General features: G+C 37.4%; 3 protein-coding genes across 8 annotated transcripts; 2 read left to right on the top strand and 1 right to left on the bottom strand.

Annotated features, from left to right (window-relative positions):
- The first annotated feature begins 304 nt into the window (after positions 1 to 304).
- Positions 305 to 5,552, top strand: gkap1 (G kinase anchoring protein 1). Of its 3 annotated transcripts, none has more exons than XM_028034915.1 (12): positions 305 to 475; positions 767 to 1,038; positions 2,088 to 2,246; positions 2,509 to 2,586; positions 3,020 to 3,158; positions 3,334 to 3,356; positions 3,824 to 3,985; positions 4,146 to 4,232; positions 4,601 to 4,664; positions 4,751 to 4,821; positions 4,907 to 4,984; positions 5,423 to 5,552. In XM_028034915.1, exons 2-12 carry the CDS (start codon positions 781 to 783, stop codon positions 5,462 to 5,464), a joined length of 1,161 nt encoding a protein of 386 aa, XP_027890716.1. In that variant the 5' UTR covers positions 305 to 475; positions 767 to 780; the 3' UTR covers positions 5,465 to 5,552. The 3 variants fall into 3 exon arrangements, with proteins under 3 accessions (XP_027890716.1, XP_027890717.1, XP_027890719.1); XM_028034916.1 differs by having other exon boundaries at positions 3,023 to 3,158; positions 5,423 to 5,548; XM_028034918.1 differs by lacking the exon at positions 2,509 to 2,586 and having other exon boundaries at positions 3,023 to 3,158.
- Positions 5,553 to 6,567: 1,015 nt separating this feature from the next.
- LOC114155083 (ubiquilin-1) lies at positions 6,568 to 13,484 on the top strand. The gene is made up of 11 exons (XM_028034760.1): positions 6,568 to 6,773; positions 6,880 to 7,022; positions 8,338 to 8,462; positions 8,561 to 8,823; positions 8,990 to 9,157; positions 9,244 to 9,391; positions 9,548 to 9,669; positions 10,001 to 10,084; positions 10,291 to 10,406; positions 11,036 to 11,204; positions 11,783 to 13,484. Exons 1-11 carry the CDS (start codon positions 6,642 to 6,644, stop codon positions 11,924 to 11,926), a joined length of 1,614 nt encoding a protein of 537 aa, XP_027890561.1. The 5' UTR covers positions 6,568 to 6,641; the 3' UTR covers positions 11,927 to 13,484.
- A 1,657-nt stretch (positions 13,485 to 15,141) lies between these two features.
- LOC114155084 (probable gluconokinase) lies at positions 15,142 to 20,169 on the bottom strand. 4 transcript variants are annotated; one of them, XM_028034763.1, is made up of 6 exons: positions 19,925 to 20,169; positions 18,813 to 18,865; positions 18,394 to 18,424; positions 18,202 to 18,288; positions 16,914 to 16,957; positions 15,142 to 16,304 (listed from the first exon to the last, which is right to left on the bottom strand). In XM_028034763.1, the coding sequence occupies exons 2-6, from the start codon at positions 18,848 to 18,850 to the stop codon at positions 15,959 to 15,961; spliced, it is 546 nt and encodes a 181-aa protein (XP_027890564.1). In that variant the 5' UTR covers positions 18,851 to 18,865; positions 19,925 to 20,169; the 3' UTR covers positions 15,142 to 15,958. The 4 variants fall into 4 exon arrangements, with proteins under 4 accessions (XP_027890564.1, XP_027890562.1, XP_027890566.1 ...); XM_028034761.1 differs by having other exon boundaries at positions 18,813 to 18,870; XM_028034765.1 differs by lacking the exon at positions 16,914 to 16,957 and having other exon boundaries at positions 18,791 to 18,865.
- Between the last annotated feature and the right edge of the window lie 288 nt (positions 20,170 to 20,457).

A 20,457-nucleotide genomic window follows, 5' to 3' on the forward strand; every position in this document is an offset into this window, starting at 1 on the left:
CAAGTGACAGATTTAACAATTTTTTAAAATTTTGGAGAAAGCATACCTTTAGATAACCTTCAGAACTCACTCAATTTGTAAATAAATACTAAGTATCCGGGTTTACCTTCAGCCTGTTATATTTCATTTCAGTCTCAATGTATTTCCGTTTGTCTTTTTGAGATAGACTAACATGTACACAGCTGGTACAATGTCTTACATATTTACAATGTTATTGTTACAACATTTTATTTCTTTCGTTTTTAGTAATTTTAATCAGTCAGTGTCTAAGGAAACGCTAAGATTTTAAGATCGCAGCGCAGGAGGCCAGCACCAGTTGAAATGTAGTTTCGTGCTCTTTAGAACCACCGGGCTTCCGTACCGAGTTAGACAATCGCTAGTAGCACAACCAACTGCAGCTCAGTTCCCTGAAGACGTAGACAGAAGTACTTTTAGTCAACTTCTCTTGTCACCGTTGTCTCTGCAACACATCTCTGTGAGTGTAACACAAACAAAGGCTTAGCCTGAGCGTGTGAAGGTTTTGTCGACTTTTTACACTTGTTAGTACGCTAACAAAAAACCTGCTAGCCCGGTTGTATCGTTGCTGCTTTCATCAGCAGATTGTTACTGTCGGCAGAGTTGAAGAAAATTGCTGTAATTTTTAATTTTCATTATGAATAAATATTTAGGCGGATATTTTTCAGGACTATATAAACATCGATCCACAATATACATAACTATTTCATGTTAACAGTTATTTTTAACGGGACCATTTCTTGTGATTTAGTTTCCCGTTACGTGATGGCATCGTCTGCAATGATCACTGTCCCCACCACCGCCTCCCGGTTCGCCCTGCTCCAGATTGACTCCGATTCGGACTCGGAAACCTCCGAGCCGGGGAAGTCCAACACCAAACGCGGGAGGGACTCCTCCGGGAAGTCCAGACAGGGGAAATCAGGAGCAACAACTGGATCAGGGGGTAAAGGTGGTCAGGGTGGCGAGAAGAAGAAAGACAAGAAAAAGAAGAAGAAGGAGCAGCAGCAGAGTGAGGCGAACGAGGTGAGACGGTCTGCTAGCCATGCCCTCATTTTTTCCGTTTATTAATCTGCTATAGAGCAGAGCGTCTGACTGCTCCATCTTTGTTTCATTTTTACCGGAACTGAAACTGCTCTGCAGCCACAGTCAGGTGTGTTCATGACCTCCACTCTAATTAGCTGAAAGCAAAACAATAAAGAGTTCTCGAAGCAAATGTTTTAAAAATTAGGTCAATTCTGTTTTTTGTTTGTTTTTGTACTTGTAGCACCAGTTAAATTGTCTTCACATATTTAAATCACAACACAAAGACCAACAGTCATGTGAAATGAAGTTAGGAGACGTAATTAAACATTGAGTTGTTTAAAAAGAAAAAAAAAATCCACATCTTTCTTGTTTATCCCTGGGAAATAAGTGATTTATTTATAGGTAAACACCAATAATTACCTGTCTTGGGGGATGAACTTTGTCAGTGTTCTCTCTGGAAATTTTTACTCCATGTTTTTCTTTTCTTTTCAAAGTTTTCTTCCTTGAACACCTTCCATCAAAGTTTAACTTGTGCAATCACCGTCTGCAGCAAGAGGCTACAGCAGGGATTTGGAAACTTCGTTCATCGTTTTTTTCTACCTTTAGAAACTGCTTGAATAGCTAGACCTTAACATGTTGTATTGAATGAATGGCGAAGCTACATTCTTGTCTAACAGATAAGACAGTAGCTTGTCTACTGTTTCTTTCATCTTTTTTGTGGACAAGGGAATTGATTATTTCAAATTCATTTGAGATCTTCTTAAATATCTAACCCCATTCATTTGCTGCTACGGTGATCTTACTGAAAGCCTCAGGCAGCTGTTTGAATCTAATCTGTGTGACGATATTTCACTTCTACAGGAACACACCAAACTTCTCACTCTTCAAGTGTCCACTAAAGGTGTAGTTTAGCTTCAGTTGAGCAGTTGTTACGGACCCACCCTTCCTAATGTGCATTGGTAGCTTTGTTATCATTAATTGAAACAAATTATGGTACCTTTCAGTTTCTGAAACATTTTGGATAAATGTTTTGTCTGTCGTTCCTTTAGCTGCGTAATCTGGCCTTCAAGAAGATTCCCCAGAAGTCCTGTGCCCCTCCGCCCTGCACGACGCTGTCAGGAATAGCCAGTGAGCTCCTCAGCCCGGCATCAGTGGACCACAGCTTACCTTCAGAGGGCTGGCAACAGTGGAAACAGAGAGACGAACAGGTTAGAGAAAATGACTAGAGACTGTGTCCTGATTTTGGAATCATACTTAAGGCTTATTGGAGTTGAACTTTTCCTCAGCAGTAGAGAAGCTTCTGCAGTGAACACTTTTAAAGGATTTCCATTGTTGCAATAAAAGAGTAAATTTGTTAAATGAGGTATACGTGTCCTTAATATTTATATCACAAACTGCTCTATCAGGGCTAAGAAGGTTTTTTTTTTCCTAGTTCAGGTTGACATAATCTTCCTTTCCGTGTTTCTGTAGATAACCACAGAGCTGTATGAGGCAGATTTGGAAAAGGCCTTGATTCTAAGTAAACTGGAGTATGAACAACATAAACAGGTACATAAGCTGCATTCACACACTAATAATTGATGAATGCTTAAAACAGGTGTAGTTTTCACAGCTTAAAGATCTAGAGAAGTGTATCACTACTATTTTCTAAAACAAACTGAAGTTTGTAGTTATAACATGGTAGAATCTGAAAACAGTCAAAAAGAATAAATACTTTTTTCAGGCAGGAAATTATTATAAGTCAATTTTAATGCAAACGCTGATAAATTGTTAAAGTAAAAAAAACATATGTCACCAATTATTAGGCATATAGCCTCTTTGAGTCTTCAGTGTAAAACGTGATCATTTTGACATGAATAATTGGTCGTTTATGTTCAACTGAGTTAAATTAATCGCTATTGACAGGAATAAACACTACAGATTACTGGTATGAAAACCATAAAAATTAATCAATAAGAGGCAAATAATGTGTTTGTGTCAGCAGAGCAACACAAACGTAGCTTCTCCAAAGTCACGAGGAGGAAAAGAGGGCGGCGGGAAGAAGGACAAAAAGAAAAGTCAGCAGACAAAAGACAAAAAGACAGTTTCTCTGCAGGACTTCCAGGCTGAAGGCTCTGCTGGTGGGATAAACTGGTTCATCACTTGCAAAATCTTTTCATATAGCTGTACTTTTATGTTAAACTTGCTACTAACTTTTTCGGTGCAAAAGAAACACTCATGCAGTAGATTAAGTTTTCACAAAGTGTTATGATGGCTTTTACTAACGTCTGTTTTTTTTTCTTGTTGTTGTTGCAGAGCAAGTAAGTAGAAAACAAGAGGTGAGAAAGAAGATTTTTTATTTATTTACCCCAATAATTTTCTGACCATCACCAACATTTTTAACCCCTTAATTAATGTAAAAAAAAATAGACAGTTTGGTTTTGACAGGGTTTCTGCATTGTGTGGTCTAAAACAGTATTAGATTTTGTTTTCCTCAGCTGTGAATAAATCTAGAAAAACAAAGTAATGATGTGGTAAAATACGTATTTGGACACTTTAGTTTGTCTAAAGGATCCATCCATTCACAGCCTGACCACACTGAGTATTTTAGTTATGCAGCATAATAAACTACTTCATTCTGCAGCAACTCATTTATGCCATGTACATTTTATTATTACTACATGGCATCAACAGAGCTAATAGTTTTTTCCTCAGCATGAAGAAACAAAACAGAAGCTTGTGTATCTTTATTTGCACCATTGTGTTACAAAGTTCTTATAACTTCAAATCTTTGCATAATTTCCAGGACACCAGAGGGACAAACTTAGCGCCAGGAAACAGACAGGAGGAACGTTTTTTTAACAAAGTAGAAGATGATATGAGTCGGATTATCCAGAGGGAGAAAAGACTTGAGCAGTTTGTGAGCAGCCCGGGACAAGAAGTCAACACATCCACAGAACATGAACCGGTGAGTGTAGATGTGGAAAGAAGCACTAACATGATTTCATCTTTTTATTATTCACATGTAACTTAAGAAAGGACCCATTTCTTTTTGATGTGCATTTCCTTCAGATGAACTTGATGCATATTGCGCTACATGCGTAAAATGTTGAATTGTTGTTTTCTAGGATCCCCGGGCAGAACAGCTGAAATATGAGCTGGAGAAAAAGGACCAGGAGATTAAGAAACTGAAGAAGACCATCACAGAATGGGAGGTCAGATATGGAAACAGCTGAACTGTCGTTCCTCTGAATGAGCTAAAAACAACTTTTAACTTCACTGACGTCTGCTATTCGGATAACACACAAGAAAGCAAACTAATACAATATTGTGTGATTAGTTCAAATTAGCTTTATAATTGTTTCATCTTGTAAATATTACTATATATGTAGAGAGATTTTAGAAGAACCAAATAAACCATTATAAAAAAATCTTGAATACTGAACTATATAGGAATAAATTAGGACCTTCCATGTTTTACTCCAATTTAAATGAATACAGTTTCACCATATCACATCAGGAGCTTTTATTTGTGTCTCTGGTGTTTGAACTCATCACTAACCATCTATTCTCAACTTTACAGGGAAAATACAAAGAGGTGAAAGCAAGGAATTCCCAACTTCTTAAGATGCTCCAACAGGGGGAGAGTGAGTTTACCAGCACAATCCCTTTCACTGCTCAGCTTCCACTTGCTTGGCCTCCTGTTTTATAATGTGATCAATGTCTTTTGTAGTGAAAGACAAAGCAGAGATTCTTCTGCAGGTAGAAGAACTGTTGCACATCAAAGAAGAACTGTCCTCACAGGTTTGTCATGCATAGACAAATGTTGGTGTCTTTGATGGTTGTACATTTCTGTAGACATAAATAATATTTTTGTACTTTTACTCAGGTAACATTATTACATGCCGCCCTTGAACAAGAAAGATCAAAAGTTAAAGGACTCCAATCAGAGCAACCCAAGCATCAGGTGAGGGCAAAGATAATCGTGTTTTGTTTCACTTCTCTGTGTGGCGATATGTTTACATAAAGAGGAGGAGCTGAGCTCTTAGTATAGTACCTGTAATAATTCACACTGGTCATTAGAAAACCCAAACGCTTGTGTAGGTGAAATCTATAATGGATTAGAAACGTCAGACAGGAACCATATTGTTCCTCACTGGGGAAATTCAAGTGTACCAGCAGCAAAGTTACAGGCAAAGTGGAAACATTTAGACTCGCATAAATGTAAATATATTGACGGCCCGCTGGCTAACGGTGCATGTTGCTTCCTCAGTTGTCTTCTCTTTATGTATTCTTTTCTTTTTTTATATGTTTCGCTTGAATCGTGGAGAAAAAGCATATTTATGTAAACTAATTTCCACCTACCATCATCCTAAAGTAATTATGTGTTTTTTCTGGTTTGCAGGGAAACAAGAAAGGGAAGAAAGGCTCTGAAGTGGATCAATGAAGATTTCTGAAGGAAAAAGGTCTGGAGGAATAAAAAATGAACAGAAAGAAGAAGAATGAACAAATTAAAAAGCACTACTGATTATTAAGGTTCTTTTTGTTTATTTTTTTTTAATTTTCCCCCCTTTTATTTTTATTTTACTTTTTGTCAGCTTGCATGTCCCATTAAATACACAGAATATACTCCAGATGTGGCATGTTGTATTAAACAACCAAGTGACATTTATTTACAGCTTTTGAAATAAATTGAGTTCAAAGTCTGTTTGGAAACGGTTGCTCTGCAGAGCCGCGGCATCTCCAATGCTCCAAAAGCTGTGTGCCTCTCTTCATGGGTTGTGATGCCAAATTGACAGAGTGAAATGTATGTTAAGGGGGTGGTAGGCTGTTCTTGCTCACTGTGAAGTAAAATAAAATACTTTTTCAGTGAAATTTTTGGTGTCTTTTATTATTATTATTATTATTTTTATATTTTGCACCAAAAAAAAAGTAAATTGTGAAACTGTGGTTATGCTCGATGTTGTTACTACGGCAATACAAGCAAATAAAAATGTATTTCTCGACTAACACATTCACAAAGGTAACATGAAGGATTTATTGAAATACAATTTTCAATAGCAGCCATGTTAGATGCTGAGGTCAAGGTTTCCAGCTTTAACGGGAAAACCAGAGAAACCCAAAGAAACCCAAAGAATTAAATTAAGTACTTAGTTAGAATTTCTGACGTTTTCTTTTAAATATAAATAAATTTTTTATCCTCCTGGTTAAAATTTAAAAAAAGAAATTAAAGACAAAAACCAATGATAGAGACAGAAGAGCAAGCTTTTTCAGAGACCAACTAGTAAAAAATGTGCTGCATTGTTGTAAAAATTGTAATGGTTTGTTAAAATTTTTGTTACATTTTTGACAGAGAATATAATGTTAAAATCTTTTGCTATTTTCTATTAAGTATTTTCAGGTACTCTTGGAATTTCTTAAGTTGATTGGGGTTTAGAAGTGCTGCTCACATAGAGAAACGGCGTAAAGCCCTGACTGTGCAGTTCCAGCTGGCCCACATATTCACAACCTTCTGCCGAGTCATCCAGACACACACACACACATACACACACACGCGCCTCCACTCAGAGACGACTGCTCCAGGTCTGCCTTTTATCCTCATCCTCTGCCCGAACAATTCTGAGATGTCGGACTCAGTGAAAGATAAACCGGTAAGCCCTGAAAACCCCCTGAGGTCGGACAGGATCCACGTTATCCTCAGAAGCGTCTCGGAGAGCAGAGCGTTCACCGTCAGAGGAGACTGCACCGTCACACAGGTCAGGAAGCTAGAAACTGTTTCTGTCGTCTGCAGACGGTCTAGTGCAATCCTCAAACTAAGCTGTCATTGCTTTGGCGTGTGTGTATGTTTTTGTGTGCGCACAGCTGAAACTGTGTCTGTCAGAGCGGCTGCGTGTCCCAGCAGAGCAGCTGGTGCTGACCCACTCCGGACGGGTTCTCAGGGAGTCAGAACTCATGAGTCACCTTAAAGAACATGAAGGATCGATCAGCCTCTGCATGATTCTAAGGTATGAAGCACAGTGATGATCAGTGCATCAGAGATGAAAAGTTATATTTATATGAATATTCTGAAATACATAAAGGATGACAAATTTGTAGCTATTTTACAAAACAATACAAGTGTTTTAAAGACGTCAATAAGACAAGATGGTGTATCTGCTGTGTTTCAGTTGTAATTTATTGTTGCAGTGCAGGATGGAGGCGACTCCTCCTTCGCTCTACTTATAAGACATTAAATTCCTTGGCTTGTCAGATTAATCTATCAGTCTGGCCTGTGTGGCTCATCACCTAGAGCATCTTTTTGTCTGGACATGAACACAAATCCTTGAAATAAGGGATTTTATTTCAAATCTAAGAAGCATATATTCCATAAATCTAACCAGTAGTTGTGCCACACTTGGCATTAGCCATCAATTTTGCAGGTCAAGGTCCTGAAGACGCAAAGCAGCTCCAAATCACTTCACCGCCTCCGAAATGTTTATGCATTTTGGGGAAATGACAATGTAGGAATTAATATCAAACTTAACAAGAGCCTACTGTCAGAATGTTGTTAATTTTTTAAAGGCTGTGTGAGTTTTACGCTGGACTGATATATCTTCTTGAATTTCTTTTGATTGAGATTTGATGTATCGCTTTTTCAGACTCTTTTGCCTACTTCTTGTTGTCATACAAGTTTTATTTACAGTAAATGTTTTCTTAATTCTCCAGAAATGTTGTTACAGTTAAATCATGATTTAATAAGCAGGCCAAGATATTTTCTCATAGGACTTGATGCAGTCCATTTTTACATTCAAGAAATTTGGGATATAATCAAACAAAATGAATCAAATTTTAAATAAGCAGGCATACTCAGATTTGAAGAACACAACAGAAAAGGCTCTTAAAATGAGTCACTGATTCTGAATGGAAAACTGATTCTTTTCAAGACATCATGCTGTTGTTCAAAACTTGTTGACTGTTTCAACAAATTTGAAACAGTCAACAAATTTGTTTTGTTGACAGACAATATCTGAGTCAGGTCACAGATCAGCTCACAGATTCCCTCAGAGAGCTGACTGCTTCTCCCAGAACTGGTTCTCTTAATGCAGAGCAACTGTGGGCAGAGCAACTGAGATGTTATTTTTATTTTCATTCTGGCAAATAAGACCATAATAAATCCTTTTTAGATCCAATTGGTTATTAATGTTTTGTTGTCCCCAAACAAGCGGTTTTACTGGAAAACCACTTCGCTGAAATTATTTACAAGACAGGCTTTTCAGTGCATACTGTACATCAGTTATATGTTTATAGTCTATAGTTATAAACTCAGTTCGTCTTTCTCAGGCCTGAACCTTCATCTGCTCGGACCTCCAGTGATCCAGTTTCAGAACCTGTTGAGTCAGAGGTAAAAGCTGGTCCTGACCCAGAGCCCAGCCAAACACCAACTCCCACCTCGCCACTCTGCTCAGGTAAAACCTGTCAAACATTCATGTCTCTCCAGTCGTCTACTCTCTGCTCTCCAATGTTTTTAAGTCCTTCTGTTTTTTTTCGTTCCATCTTGTCTCAGCTGAGGGTTTGGACAGTCTTGGCTCGGAAAACAGCAGATCCAGCTTTCTTACTGCCCTCTGGAGCCAAATGGAGAGCCAGTTACCGAGTGACCCAGAACAGATGCATTGTGTTCTGGCCAGCCCACTGGTGCAGAACGCCCTCTGCACCTCCAGCCCTCAGCTAACAGGACAACGCTCTCTAACTAATCCTCAAATTCAGCAGCTCCTGACAACAAACCCTGAGGTGGAGGACATGTTGAACAACCCAGATGCCATAGAGCAGGTGAGTGTATGTTTGAGGTGCAGTTTTTTTTTTTTGCAAGTTGTCTGAGTGATATTTCTATTATTGTACCTTTCACATTTAAACTTAAATAACTAAATGATTGAGGAAAGGTTTCCTTCTTTTGTGGTGTGTCTCAAACATTACAACTTCCTTTGTTCCTCTCCAGGTCCTGGGACTCATCAGGGAGCCTGAAATGACAGGAGAGGTGATACAAAAAGAAGACGGAGCTTTAGAAAACATGTCCATGGTGCAGGATAACCCTGCAAACGCTGCTGTGCATGTCCTTCAGACAAATGATGCAAAAATGCAGCAACAGGATCTTAAACAGACTCAGGTAAAGCAATAAAGGTCATGATTACATATTTCACATAGTTCATCTGTTATATCAGAGGTTTGCTTCTGGTGCCTCTGGTCTTTCAGGAATCAATGTTTCCATTATTCACTACATCATATGAGAGTCACCAGGGACCAGGAGGACGAACCAGCCCAACATCACCTCCGTCCAATGACTCCACAGATTCCCTCAGAGAGCTGACTGCTTCTCCCAGAACCGGTTCTCTTAATGCAGGTAAGACAATGTGCATGCATCCAGTCAACTTATGCATAAGGCATGGATGATTTGTAGGAAATCATAATCTCAATTCAGTCCTGAGCTTTTCTCACAAGGTTAAATATCAAATATCTGAAATGTGATATATGAACATAATGTGGCTGCTGCCTACAGGTCTGCAGTCGCTCCTGCAGGAGGTCACAGCCAGTCCGGGTCTGATGGAGACTCTGCTCTCTGGGCCGCACATCAACTGTGTTCTGAACTGCCTCAGCCAGAACCCGGACTTTGCTGCACAGGTGATACGTGGATCTGGATATATTGCAAAGATGAGGAGCAATACTCCTTTATGGTTGAGGGTTTTTTTTCCACTTAAAGTAACAATTTATTATCTTTTGTTACTCCAGGATAAGTCATTTTCTATCATTCATCACTTAAAGAACAAGTTGCCACCGTTTATGTAAGAACATAGATGATTCCAGATTTATCCTTTTCCCGCTGCTACATGTAGTTTCACCACTAGATGTCACTAAATCCCCACACATTGCTCTTTTAACCACGACCTTAAACCAGTCCTTCCTCCTGAGAAGCTGAGAAACTTCAGTGCTGATGTATTTCCTGTTGCTTCAGATGCTGCTGAGCCATCCCTTGTTCTCAGGAAATGTTCAGCTGCAGGAGCAGATGAAGCAGCACATTCCTCTCTTTTTGCAGCAGGTTTGTTTATTCACTCCGGGGTTATTGTGATATTATATTCTTCATATTTATGACAGATACCAAAGGGTTTTTTTTTGTAATTAATATTTATTTATTACTAAAATAGATGTGGTATGGAAAGAGTTTGGTCTTGGCATACCACCATATGCAGCAAACAGCTATCTCTGATACAAAAATGTTATTTATTATTGTTCAATAAATTATAGATGCAAAGTGGAGAGCTGCTGTCCATGATGCTGAACCCCAGAGCCATGGAGGCTTTGCTACAGATCCAACAGGGGCTGCAGACTCTGGCTGTAGAGGCTCCCTCCCTCGTGCCTGTGTGAGCAAAAATATCTAAACACTTCATTTGTTGTAGATGAGTTACTAAAGTAAATGGCTGTCTTATTAAGAGGGTTTTCACTAAACCTTCAAAACTTCTAAAGAAAATTGTCAAATTTAACAATTCAAGGTTTAGGCCTTGAAAAGTCTCAATTTTCCAAACTAAATATTAAATTACATTAAGTTCCATCTTTAATTTGTACATTTAATTCATTGACATAAGAGAAAACAAAAGAAATGTGTCCATTGTTCTTTTTAGGCAATGAAAATGAAAATATTCTTACAATTTCTATTACTTTCATTGAAAATAACATGTTTAAAGAGTTTTGGTATGAAAATTTTAATTTCAGTAGTTGGTTAGAGCCTGTTCTAAGTCACTGTTTGGAAGTTTTTTGTATTCTGTAAGAAAACCTTAAAGTATGATTGCAAGTCAAAAAACATCCACTTACGTAGGTACAAATATATTTTCAATTCATAATTAGTAAGTCAATTTAATTTATAAAACTAAACTAGACTTATTTGTCTGTCCTAATTTATGTAATCCATTAATTGAAATGATCATGTCTTATATACATAAAAGTCTGAAACTGAAATGACCTTTTTCAACAATGTATTGTATCTTTTTGGCAGTGCTGGACCTGGAACCAGTGCTGGTTCTGGTCTTACTGGTTCTCCTCAGCACCCATCTGATCCTAACCTGAACAACCAGACTGGCTGCCGTCCTCAGGACGACCCACTGACAGAGCAGCAGCAGTTTGTACATCAGATGCTAAAGGCACTGGCTAACACCAACAATGGGGTAACTCACTGATCCAATGGTGACTAAAATTGTTTAACTCTTTTTACGTGTAAAATTGTAATATTAGAAAGCATAAGCCACTTAAATAACCAAAATTTTATTGTTAGCAAATGTTAGCATTTGCTAAATAGATGTTCTTACATTGTCTTGCCAAAAATGTTTATACCTCTTTTCAGTTAACCACAACAAACCTTAACATGTTTTAATGAGATTTCATGTGAGCAACCCAGACGTTTTTATCCAGTTTGCCCCGTATTTACCTCTATTCATCAACTCCAACCAGCTACATGATTCAACTGTGCAACCAGTTTCCCTGTTCTGGTTGTTAACATTTGAAATTGAAATAATAAAATAACAACACAATTCTTAAAGATTAATGGTCAAATAGCCTGTTATAATAACTCCTTTCATTCTGCTCTGCTATGTACAATGTACAAAAATGTAAAATTGCATTAATGATTCAGAGATTTACATTTTGTCACAAAACATTCAGACTACGTACATTAAGAAATTAAAGTACATATTGTAATTGTTTAGTCACAAGAACTTCAAATGATTTTGATTTTGTTGCCTATCAGGTCTGTCTTCAGGAAGAGGAGGATTTCCAGGAGGAGCTGCAGCAGCTGAACTCAATGGGCTTCAGAGACAGAAAGGCAAACCTTCAGGCCCTCAGCAGCTCAGGAGGAGACCTCTCCTCTGCTCTACACCTGCCCAGTCCTTAACAATTCATTTTCAGTTATTAACAAGTGAATTACAAAAAAAAAGATGTAATTGTAAGCCATACTTATACACAAGGTGTCATCTAATATCTATGTAGTGATAAATCACTGGCAGAAACATGTATCCACCAACACAACCGAGTAACAGTGCAGAGGTAGATTATAGGCGCTGACTAAACAGAACCCACAGGAGAAAGTAACACCTGTATTTAACTGAATTATGGCAGGGATCTACACCACATATTCATATTTTAGTAAACAAACCGAGTGTTTGATAAGAACCAGATGAATTATTTAACAGAAAAATAGGAGTTTGTAGTGGAGAAAAAAATAGATTTCATTTTGTCTGCTCTGCTACTTCAGTTCTACTGTCCATGCAGTAGATTCATAGCATCTACATCAATATTTAAAAGCAGGTGATTTATTATGAACGTCGGCACACGGTGATGCCTCTTTGCTCTGTTACCTCCTGGTCACCATCTCACATACCAGGCAGGTGTCCTGTAAGCTCACACATTTCATGTGTTCCAGTCTAACCGATTAAACCTCAAATACAATGAGTCGTGATGCGTGTCCCGACACACCCAGGTTGTTCATGTGTGTTAATCACAGACTAAAGCAGGTGTGGTTATGTAAACATTAACAAATGTTCACATGTTGACATTTAGCTAGAAAGATATTTAATTGTACTTAATAAAGATAAACATAGTTTTCATCATAAAGCAAAAAACAAACTCAGAAACAAGTTAGGACACCATAACAGTATTACCTGTTTTAGTTGTAATAACTCCTGTGAGGTGCTTCTTTTAGAAGCTTTACTCCACTTTTTACTTTGAGAGATTTCTTTGAGCATCTTGTGCTCCACTCTCAGAGCCAACCTGTTTGGAAAGCCAGTCCTGAACATTTAAAGTATCTTCTCTTCAGTTTGTATTGATTTTTTTTTTTACAAATATATTTATTTCAGTGTTGTTAAAATTGTTATTTAATGTCAATATATTTATTGATAATAAATGTCCATATATCTACCACATAATCATAAATGTAACGTTCTAGATAAAACATGCTTTGATGTATTTATTTTTCTTGTCCAACAAGGAAAAAAAAACACTTTTTTTACAATATAATTCTTCTTAAATCAGCTACCTGCTGAGTAGAAGCCAACATAACGTTATACAGTAGATATGACACTTAAATACAATTTGGTGAACTTATTTTATTTTGAAGACAAGCTTACTGTAGTATATTAAATATTATATGTTACTGTGAGATATTATAGTTGTTTTTCTTTTGTCTAAATCGCATCATCAAACATTACCAGCTGTATTCTTTCATCTCCTTTGATGAAATTTTAAAGTACTGAAGATGAAACATACTTGTATTTGTTGCGGTACTGTTAGTATTATTTAACCAATATCAGCTCAAGGGGTTATTTCCAGAAAAACGTCTCTGTTTTTTTTTTCTTCCAAAAAGAGAGATGTATTTTGCTGTTTTATGGTTGATTTTAATGTTTTAATCAGTCACACAAAACCAAACAAGTAAATGTATTATGGTAGCTCTGTGACTTTGTTTCAGCTGTTTACATGTTCTCAAAATACCTGCAGTAACTTTTGTGTCTGGCTTCCGAAAAGGCTCCAGAAAATTTCGACTTTTAATGAGCTTGTGATCTCTACAGATAGGAAAACCTTCTTTCTAACTTTAAACACTAGAGGGCAGTTTTGTTTTCCTTTTTGTTTTGTTTTGTTTTGTTTTGTTCGGTCTGGGATTTAAACAGCACTGCAGGTTAATTCATATCTTCATATTTATCTGCAATGCTTAACTTAGAAATCAATTACTTTACAGTTTCAATGGTTAAATAAACAAAAAAAAATTATATTTTAATGCCACCTTTAGAAGCAACCTTATTTTGTTTACCTAAAGTGTATCCTAAATGTGCAAGAGTCACTCTGAGATCTTCAGCTTCCTGACAAGCATGAGGCGTTCTCGACACGTTAAACACGTGTGTGTGTGTGTGTGTGTGTGTGTGTGTGTGTGTGTGTGTGTGTGTGTGTGTGTGTGTGTGTGTGTGTTCTCGACTTGACAACCTGCCTGAGTTTCTCTGTGGCTGCCAGACGGAGGGGGTTTAATCTCCAGCTGTGTGAGGGTGAGAGATATGGGAGTAGCTGAGGGGGTTTTCTGGATTAGAAGCTCCAAAAATATTCAAGTTGAGGTTTGAAGATGAGTCATGGCACAGAAACAGCTCTTCAGTATGGAGTGGAGCGCTCTCTCGCTCAGGGTGTCTTCTGAAGATACCAACAGACCTGACAAATGAAGTTACAAAGTTTTGACCTGCTTTGCCCTGCAAGGTAGCGAGAAGAGTGAAACTTGCCTTCCACCTGTGTGCTTATTTTGAATCAGCAGTCATCTTTGGTCTTATTAAATGTGAGGAATGCACCTTTAAAATTTGGTTGCTGCTTTTTGATGTTGACCCATAGAAGATGCAAAGATGGAAAATGAACTTGCTGTTTATTTCAAACACTTTCCAGTGGAAATTAGAACAAATATTTGAGATTTCATTTTCTAACATTCTGAGAACAGATTTGATGTTTAATTTAATTAACTCTAAAATGTATATTTTAAAACCAATGTCGTGTAATTTTTTAAAATTTTGATCAAATAATTTAAATAAGATGTCTAGTAGAAACCTATATTTAATGATGTTCCATCACGCAAGTGTGAACTTCTACATTGTTATTAACAAAACGGTCAAGAACCTCTAAACTTCTCTAAAAACCTTAAAATATATGGAATCTGTAAGAATTAAACCTCAACAGGTTTGATTCGATTCAGATCTTTTGAGGTTTCAAACATTTTAACTGGACAAAATAACAAATACTTCCTATTTTAGGCGGAAGGAGAAAAACTTTGAAGTGTTGTTATTTCTCAGCTTTAACCCACGGACACAGATTAGGATGTTATCCTGAAGTAAAAGTAGAGTAAAGCTTCTCAGCGCTCGTCTAAGGTAGAGTGTTTCTTTCGAACCAGACTGAGCTTTAGAAAAACGGCAGCAAAATCCCCCAAATCAGGGGCGCCAAGTCTACAGAGAGACGCCTGAGGCTGAACCTGCTGCAAAGCCGAGAATCCCTCCAGCTAAACCTGGAACGTTTCAGACAACTTATAGATTTAACATTCATTCAACCAAGAAGTTTGTTTCTGGTAAGAAGTGGAGCAGGCATACCCAAAAGAATAAAACAACTGTTTTTATTTGCATATAATAAAAAATAAATGTGTAATATTTTATACCCTTCTCAATAATCAAAGGCAAAATCTTTATAGGCATTACAGCAAATCAAACTTTCCTTAAAATTGCAGAGAGGTGGATTTTTTTCTATATGAGCTCCAAATGTTTGAGTGGAAGGGCTCCTTGTCATCATCCTAATCTTCAGATCCTTTCACAGATTCCTAATCAGATTTAATTCAGCCACTCTAAAAAGATTAAGATTACCTCCAGTGAGAAGAAACAAGTTGGCAAAATTAAAATATTACTTTAAACTTAAATCTGCCAGGAGTATGAATAATTTCAATCTTAACTTTGCACACATTTTTACTTTTTATAATCTTGAAAATGTTTTACTGCAAATCCTTTTACTTATCGTGAGAACATTTTCTAGGAATTCACTTCCTAGTGAGCAAGTATGTGATCATAAAGTAAACTTCTATCATGTTGATGATTCCCATAAAAAGACAATTGATTATAAAAAATAGTATTTCTTTCGGGGAGAAAAACACGTATAACACCACTCAGGAATAAATTCTGAACTTCATTTTATGAAAACAAAAAAGTAGGTTAAGAAAAGAGGAAAATGATCAAAAAGAGTTATCGCTATGTAGCAAATAATATGCTTATTACTCATATGAAACATTTAAGACATCTGGATTTGAGGGCCTTTTCAGGGCAATAAAGCAAAAGTTCAGTTCATTTACCCATGAAAAAATGGGTAATAGTCACTCAAGTAATAAACTACGTAGTGTTCCCATTCGTTTGCCACGATTACAGCTTCACAACTTCAGACTCTCAATGTGCTTCTCTACTTCCAGGATCATCTCGCTCCGGCTTTTCCTGATGTCCAGCGTGAGCACGTTTTCCTCGTCTGACGGAGGCTCCAAAATATCAAACTGAGAGCGCAGCAGATCTGCCTTCATGTAATGTCCCTGTCGGGCCACCATCCTCTGGTGAATGAGATCGTAGTCGCCATGCAGGTAGAGGAAGAAGACCTCTGGAGAGGAGGGAAGTGAGGCGCTACTGGTTGGTGCCACCACCGTGGAGCCGTGGAGGAGAATCTGCCGGTAGAGGCGCTTCAGAGCTGAACACGCTAAAAGAGCATCTGAGCCTGAAGACCTTTCTCTGTGATGGGAAAACATGAACATACATTTAAATATTGAGATGTCAGAAATGTTCCCTGACATACTACATGGTTATTAATATTTTTAAAGTGAGGAATTAACTAAAATGTCAAAGTTTACTTTGGTCACAAAGCAATGGAGAAAAAAGAGCAGCACAACGATGAGCAGGCAGTGTAAAAAAAAAAGAAAAAGGACATATGGATGCTGAGGAGAAGCCGTCTTTGATGTCACCGGAGGCATTTTAACATCTTCATTTCTTCTCCTCACCCTCTCTCTAAATCTGCTTTTACTCCCCCAAACTCCCTTCCCAGTCGCTGCGGTTTTCAGCTTAATTTTCAAACCCATTTTTGATATTTTTTGATCTTTCTGAACAATTTTATGCCTGCTTCTTCCTACCTCGCTGCTATGCTTTTGAGATTTGTAAAACTGAATCTGGTTTGCTTCCATCAGTTGAAATATCAAGTATTTCATTGCTGCATACAATAGTGGAAAGAGTCTAAAAGTAAAGGATGCAGTTAGATTTGATCTAAATTATGTTAGTATTAGCACCGGAGTAAGCCGATGTAATAAAAATAATATTTGTGAGTCTCTGTATGGCACTGGTTCTCACCTCTCAATGACTTCATGTAGTCTGAGAAGCCAAGGAAATCTGTCCTGAAAGACAAGAAATAATAAATTACAATATTTTCAGTTCAATGCCGTAGACATGATCTGAAGACAATATAAAACCTAAACATATTTTAAGAAAAAATGGGTTAGTTATTTTATGTAATTAGGTCAGATATTAGGTAAAAAGTCTGAGAACTTTTCCAGTGCCAGACAGATTTTTTTGTCTGGCACTAAAGCAACAGAAATCTCAATACACTAAGGACTCATTTTAAGACACTCAACACATGAACTTGTTTAGGTGATGTTAGTAAAACTCAAACAAACAAATCAGGCAGAGACAGTGAGATCTGAGATCAATGAGCTCCATAACAGAGTCTCACACCTTTAGGTCCTGGCTTCAACTCATTTTGTTTATACCGGCCTCATTCTGCCTACTAACACCAGAATAAAAGGCTTGTTGTCCCTAAAGCCTGACAGTAATCCTTTATTTACATTTCTGCTTCGCTCCATCATTTAATCTCAATCTGCCAACTGTCACTGAATGATGGCGGCAAGTGTTGGACAGAGGTATTCCTCCTCAACTTTCTGAGTAAACCTCTGCGTGGGAGGTTATTGTCTGTCACCAAACAGCAAAATGGCACCAAATGCTGCCAGATTTTTTTTGCCAGGAAGGAAAGAAGAACAGACCCAAAGAAAAAAGGAGAAAATGACAGAAGGGGTGATGGAAGGAGACAATGGAGAGAGGATTCTTTCTTTCGACTCAAAGAAAGAATAAAGTATGTTAAGACTGTGGGGCGTTTCATTGAAGCAGAGAAGCAATGGAAACGGGGTGGTCGTTTTATGATGTCGTATGAGTAGGGAAAATATATATAAATACTGGTTATAAGCCATAACGGCAATATTAATATCTGCAATTCTCTCAAATTTCTTAGAACGGTGCATCCCGAGTTTTATAAAATGGGTATAAGAGTTTGGAAATACAAGTGTGATTCAGTTATCAATCCAGTTGTCGAGCTTTGTTTTCATTTAGGAGAATAATTTAATCGTGAACTGAACTTTGGTAATAATTTACACGTAACTAAAGCTGACATGAAAACCTATAGGACATTGTTTGTGTAGAAACACTAGTAGCATGATATACACTGTTTGTCCTGTTATTATACTATTTTAATTGTACAGTCCTGACAAAGCTACAGAGCTCCCCAATGTTTACAAAATCATAGTTTCTGTAGCTGACGGGTGAAATAAAAAACGCACATAAACACATGTATGCAGACTCCTGGGCTGACCTGGTCTGTGAGCGGTTCTCCACGAGCCATCTTCTCAATGTTCTCCTGCGGGTGGAAGTTATCGCCTTCATAGAAGGGCCAGCCAAGCTGAGGAGAACCATGCATGACAAGGTCAGGATAAATGTCCTTCCATATAAACATAACGCCATCAGAGAGTTTTGTGTTTGGGTAGTGAGCCATCCAAGTTTTTACCTTTTCAGAAAGGAATGTCCCCAAACTGGTTCTGTTTTCCAAAAAACAAGAAAGAAAAACAGACAAAAATGAACAAAATTATTAAACTAATGTTCACAATAATTGCTGGAAATCAGACAGTGCAACATTAATAAACCTAATTTCAGACTGGTGGAAAATACAGAAAAAAACCCCCATATCTTTCACTACGAAAGGTGAACTATATACTGATCTCAAAATTAATGTCATGATCTTGGTTATCCAACTGAGTCATCCTGTTTTCAGAGTGGAGTGATTTGAAGTGAATGACAATGCCTCATAAAGGTTGGATTATTTATTAAATGTATCACTTGATAAGCTACTTTGTTACATTCATGTATCAAAAATCACAGATTTTTAAAAAAGAATAGTTAGTGACCACAATAAGAAGACATACGGACTTTCCACAACCCGAGACTCCCATTATGATGTAGATCATCTTGTCTGTGACGCCCTGTGCTAAAACAAATGATACAAAAAATTAGATATTGCATAATCAAGAGTTGAAGGTTACAGATCCTTCTAGCAACTAAAATAATTATACCATAGCTTTAAAATGAATGTCTTTTTTATTGAAGTAACATATTCTTACACTGAAAAAAATGAAAATGCAACCTAATATGTGTTGATTTAGTTAAAAGAAAAACACATTTAGAGAAATAGCTTTATACAAAATCAATGGTTCCTCAGTCATTGCTACACTTAACTGCAAAATAAATGTAACTATTTTTAAGCTATATTTACCTTTTTCAAATTGCTCAGCTTGTCTAGAAAATGTCTAGTAAAACCATGCTGTTATGTTGTGGTATAAATATGTAAAGCCACAAATGCCAATTTCAAGGTGTAACCAAATTTTATCTTGCCATTATATACAGTAAACAGAATAAGTTAATAAAGTCTCAGAAGACCAATCTAATCAAGTCTCCATAACAACCATTACAATTCATCTACATGCCTGTTTTCATCGTATCACTGCACATATAGTTTGATGAGTTTACTAAACTCTGAGTTTTGGTAAACTGAGACCAATATAGAGCTTTTCTGCTGCCCACTTAAGGAGAGTTTAGCTTGAAACAAAGTCCAAATATGTGGAAAATGATCTCAAGCCCACTGTTATGTATGGTGGGGGATTTGGGGTGCTGAGGGCCTGTTTTGGTTTTAAAGGATCTTGTTAGAAGATCAATGTATCATGAACTCTTTTAAATACTTTTGAATCCTAAATCGTGTAGGATGAGGTTAGGACAAAGAAAAATAATATAGGACTGTCAGAGAGAAAAGAGTCCAAAGGTCCCTCACTATTTCTTCTCCAGCCTTGTGAGATGTTACAAGACTAAGTGCTGTCCTGTTGTAAAAACTGCTGACAGAAGGGGCAGCTACCAGTAACTGCGCTGTAAAACTCTCCTGCTTGTTAGCGTAGGATTATCTTACAATTTAATGCTGCCGAAATTAATTCAAGGCTTTTTCTGCATCTTTACCAGCGGTCCAAACAACTGCACACTGTATACTGACTCACCGTTAGCCTACAGTGATTAAACGGGTGCCATGTTTCCGTAGCTCCTGTCACAGCAGCAGCAAAACAATAAGCGGAGAAACCCTGCTGACAAAACGGCCCACTTTATTTGTTAGAGTCTGTAAAACTCTCTGAGAGGGAACAACGTCCCAGGGCGACCGAGCAGCAGGGCTCAGCAGAGGCAAGATAACCCAACGAACACATTACTGCAGCTCCGAAAGCGCTTGGACCGTGGCCGCGACTTGTTTTGATACGTAATGACGCACGCCGCTTACGTTGACAATTTAAAGGTACAGGGTCCTCGACTCGCGTAACAGCAAAATAAATAGGGACGTCTAAGCTGGCCTTGACGTCATTATTGCGGGCAATTTAGGGAGTTTGGACCTGAAAGGCTTAAAATAAAATAAAATGTATGAATATGTAAATGAAGTAATTGATCATTAATGTTATATTATTGTTTTATCCTATAAAATATATGTGATTGCACTTAATTACAAAGAAATATATAATCACATTATATAAAGAGAGATATTTAG

Source organism: Xiphophorus couchianus, chromosome 12 (genome assembly GCF_001444195.1).
Source record: "Xiphophorus couchianus chromosome 12, X_couchianus-1.0, whole genome shotgun sequence".
NCBI classification, from domain to species: domain Eukaryota; kingdom Metazoa; phylum Chordata; class Actinopteri; order Cyprinodontiformes; family Poeciliidae; genus Xiphophorus; species Xiphophorus couchianus.

Excerpts from the sequence above, each read along its gene's own strand:
- gkap1 (XM_028034915.1), top strand. The coding sequence starts at position 781 with ATGGCATCGTCTGCAATGATCACTGTCCCCACCACCGCCTCCCGGTTC. Across the intron at positions 4,233-4,600 it reads AGACCATCACAGAATGGGAG|GGAAAATACAAAGAGGTGAA; the intron begins GTCAGATATGGA and ends TCAACTTTACAG. Across the intron at positions 4,822-4,906 it reads AAGAAGAACTGTCCTCACAG|GTAACATTATTACATGCCGC; the intron begins GTTTGTCATGCA and ends ACTTTTACTCAG.
- LOC114155083 (XM_028034760.1), top strand. The coding sequence starts at position 6,642 with ATGTCGGACTCAGTGAAAGATAAACCGGTAAGCCCTGAAAACCCCCTG. Across the intron at positions 9,670-10,000 it reads ACCCGGACTTTGCTGCACAG|ATGCTGCTGAGCCATCCCTT; the intron begins GTGATACGTGGA and ends CTGTTGCTTCAG. Across the intron at positions 10,407-11,035 it reads GCTCCCTCCCTCGTGCCTGT|TGCTGGACCTGGAACCAGTG; the intron begins GTGAGCAAAAAT and ends TCTTTTTGGCAG.
- LOC114155084 (XM_028034763.1), bottom strand. The coding sequence starts at position 18,850 with ATGATCTACATCATAATGGGAGTCTCGGGTTGTGGAAA. Across the intron at positions 16,958-18,201 it reads GAGAACCGCTCACAGACCAG|GACAGATTTCCTTGGCTTCT; the intron begins GTCAGCCCAGGA and ends CTTGTCTTTCAG. Across the intron at positions 16,305-16,913 it reads CTACATGAAGTCATTGAGAG|AGAAAGGTCTTCAGGCTCAG; the intron begins GTGAGAACCAGT and ends TTCCCATCACAG.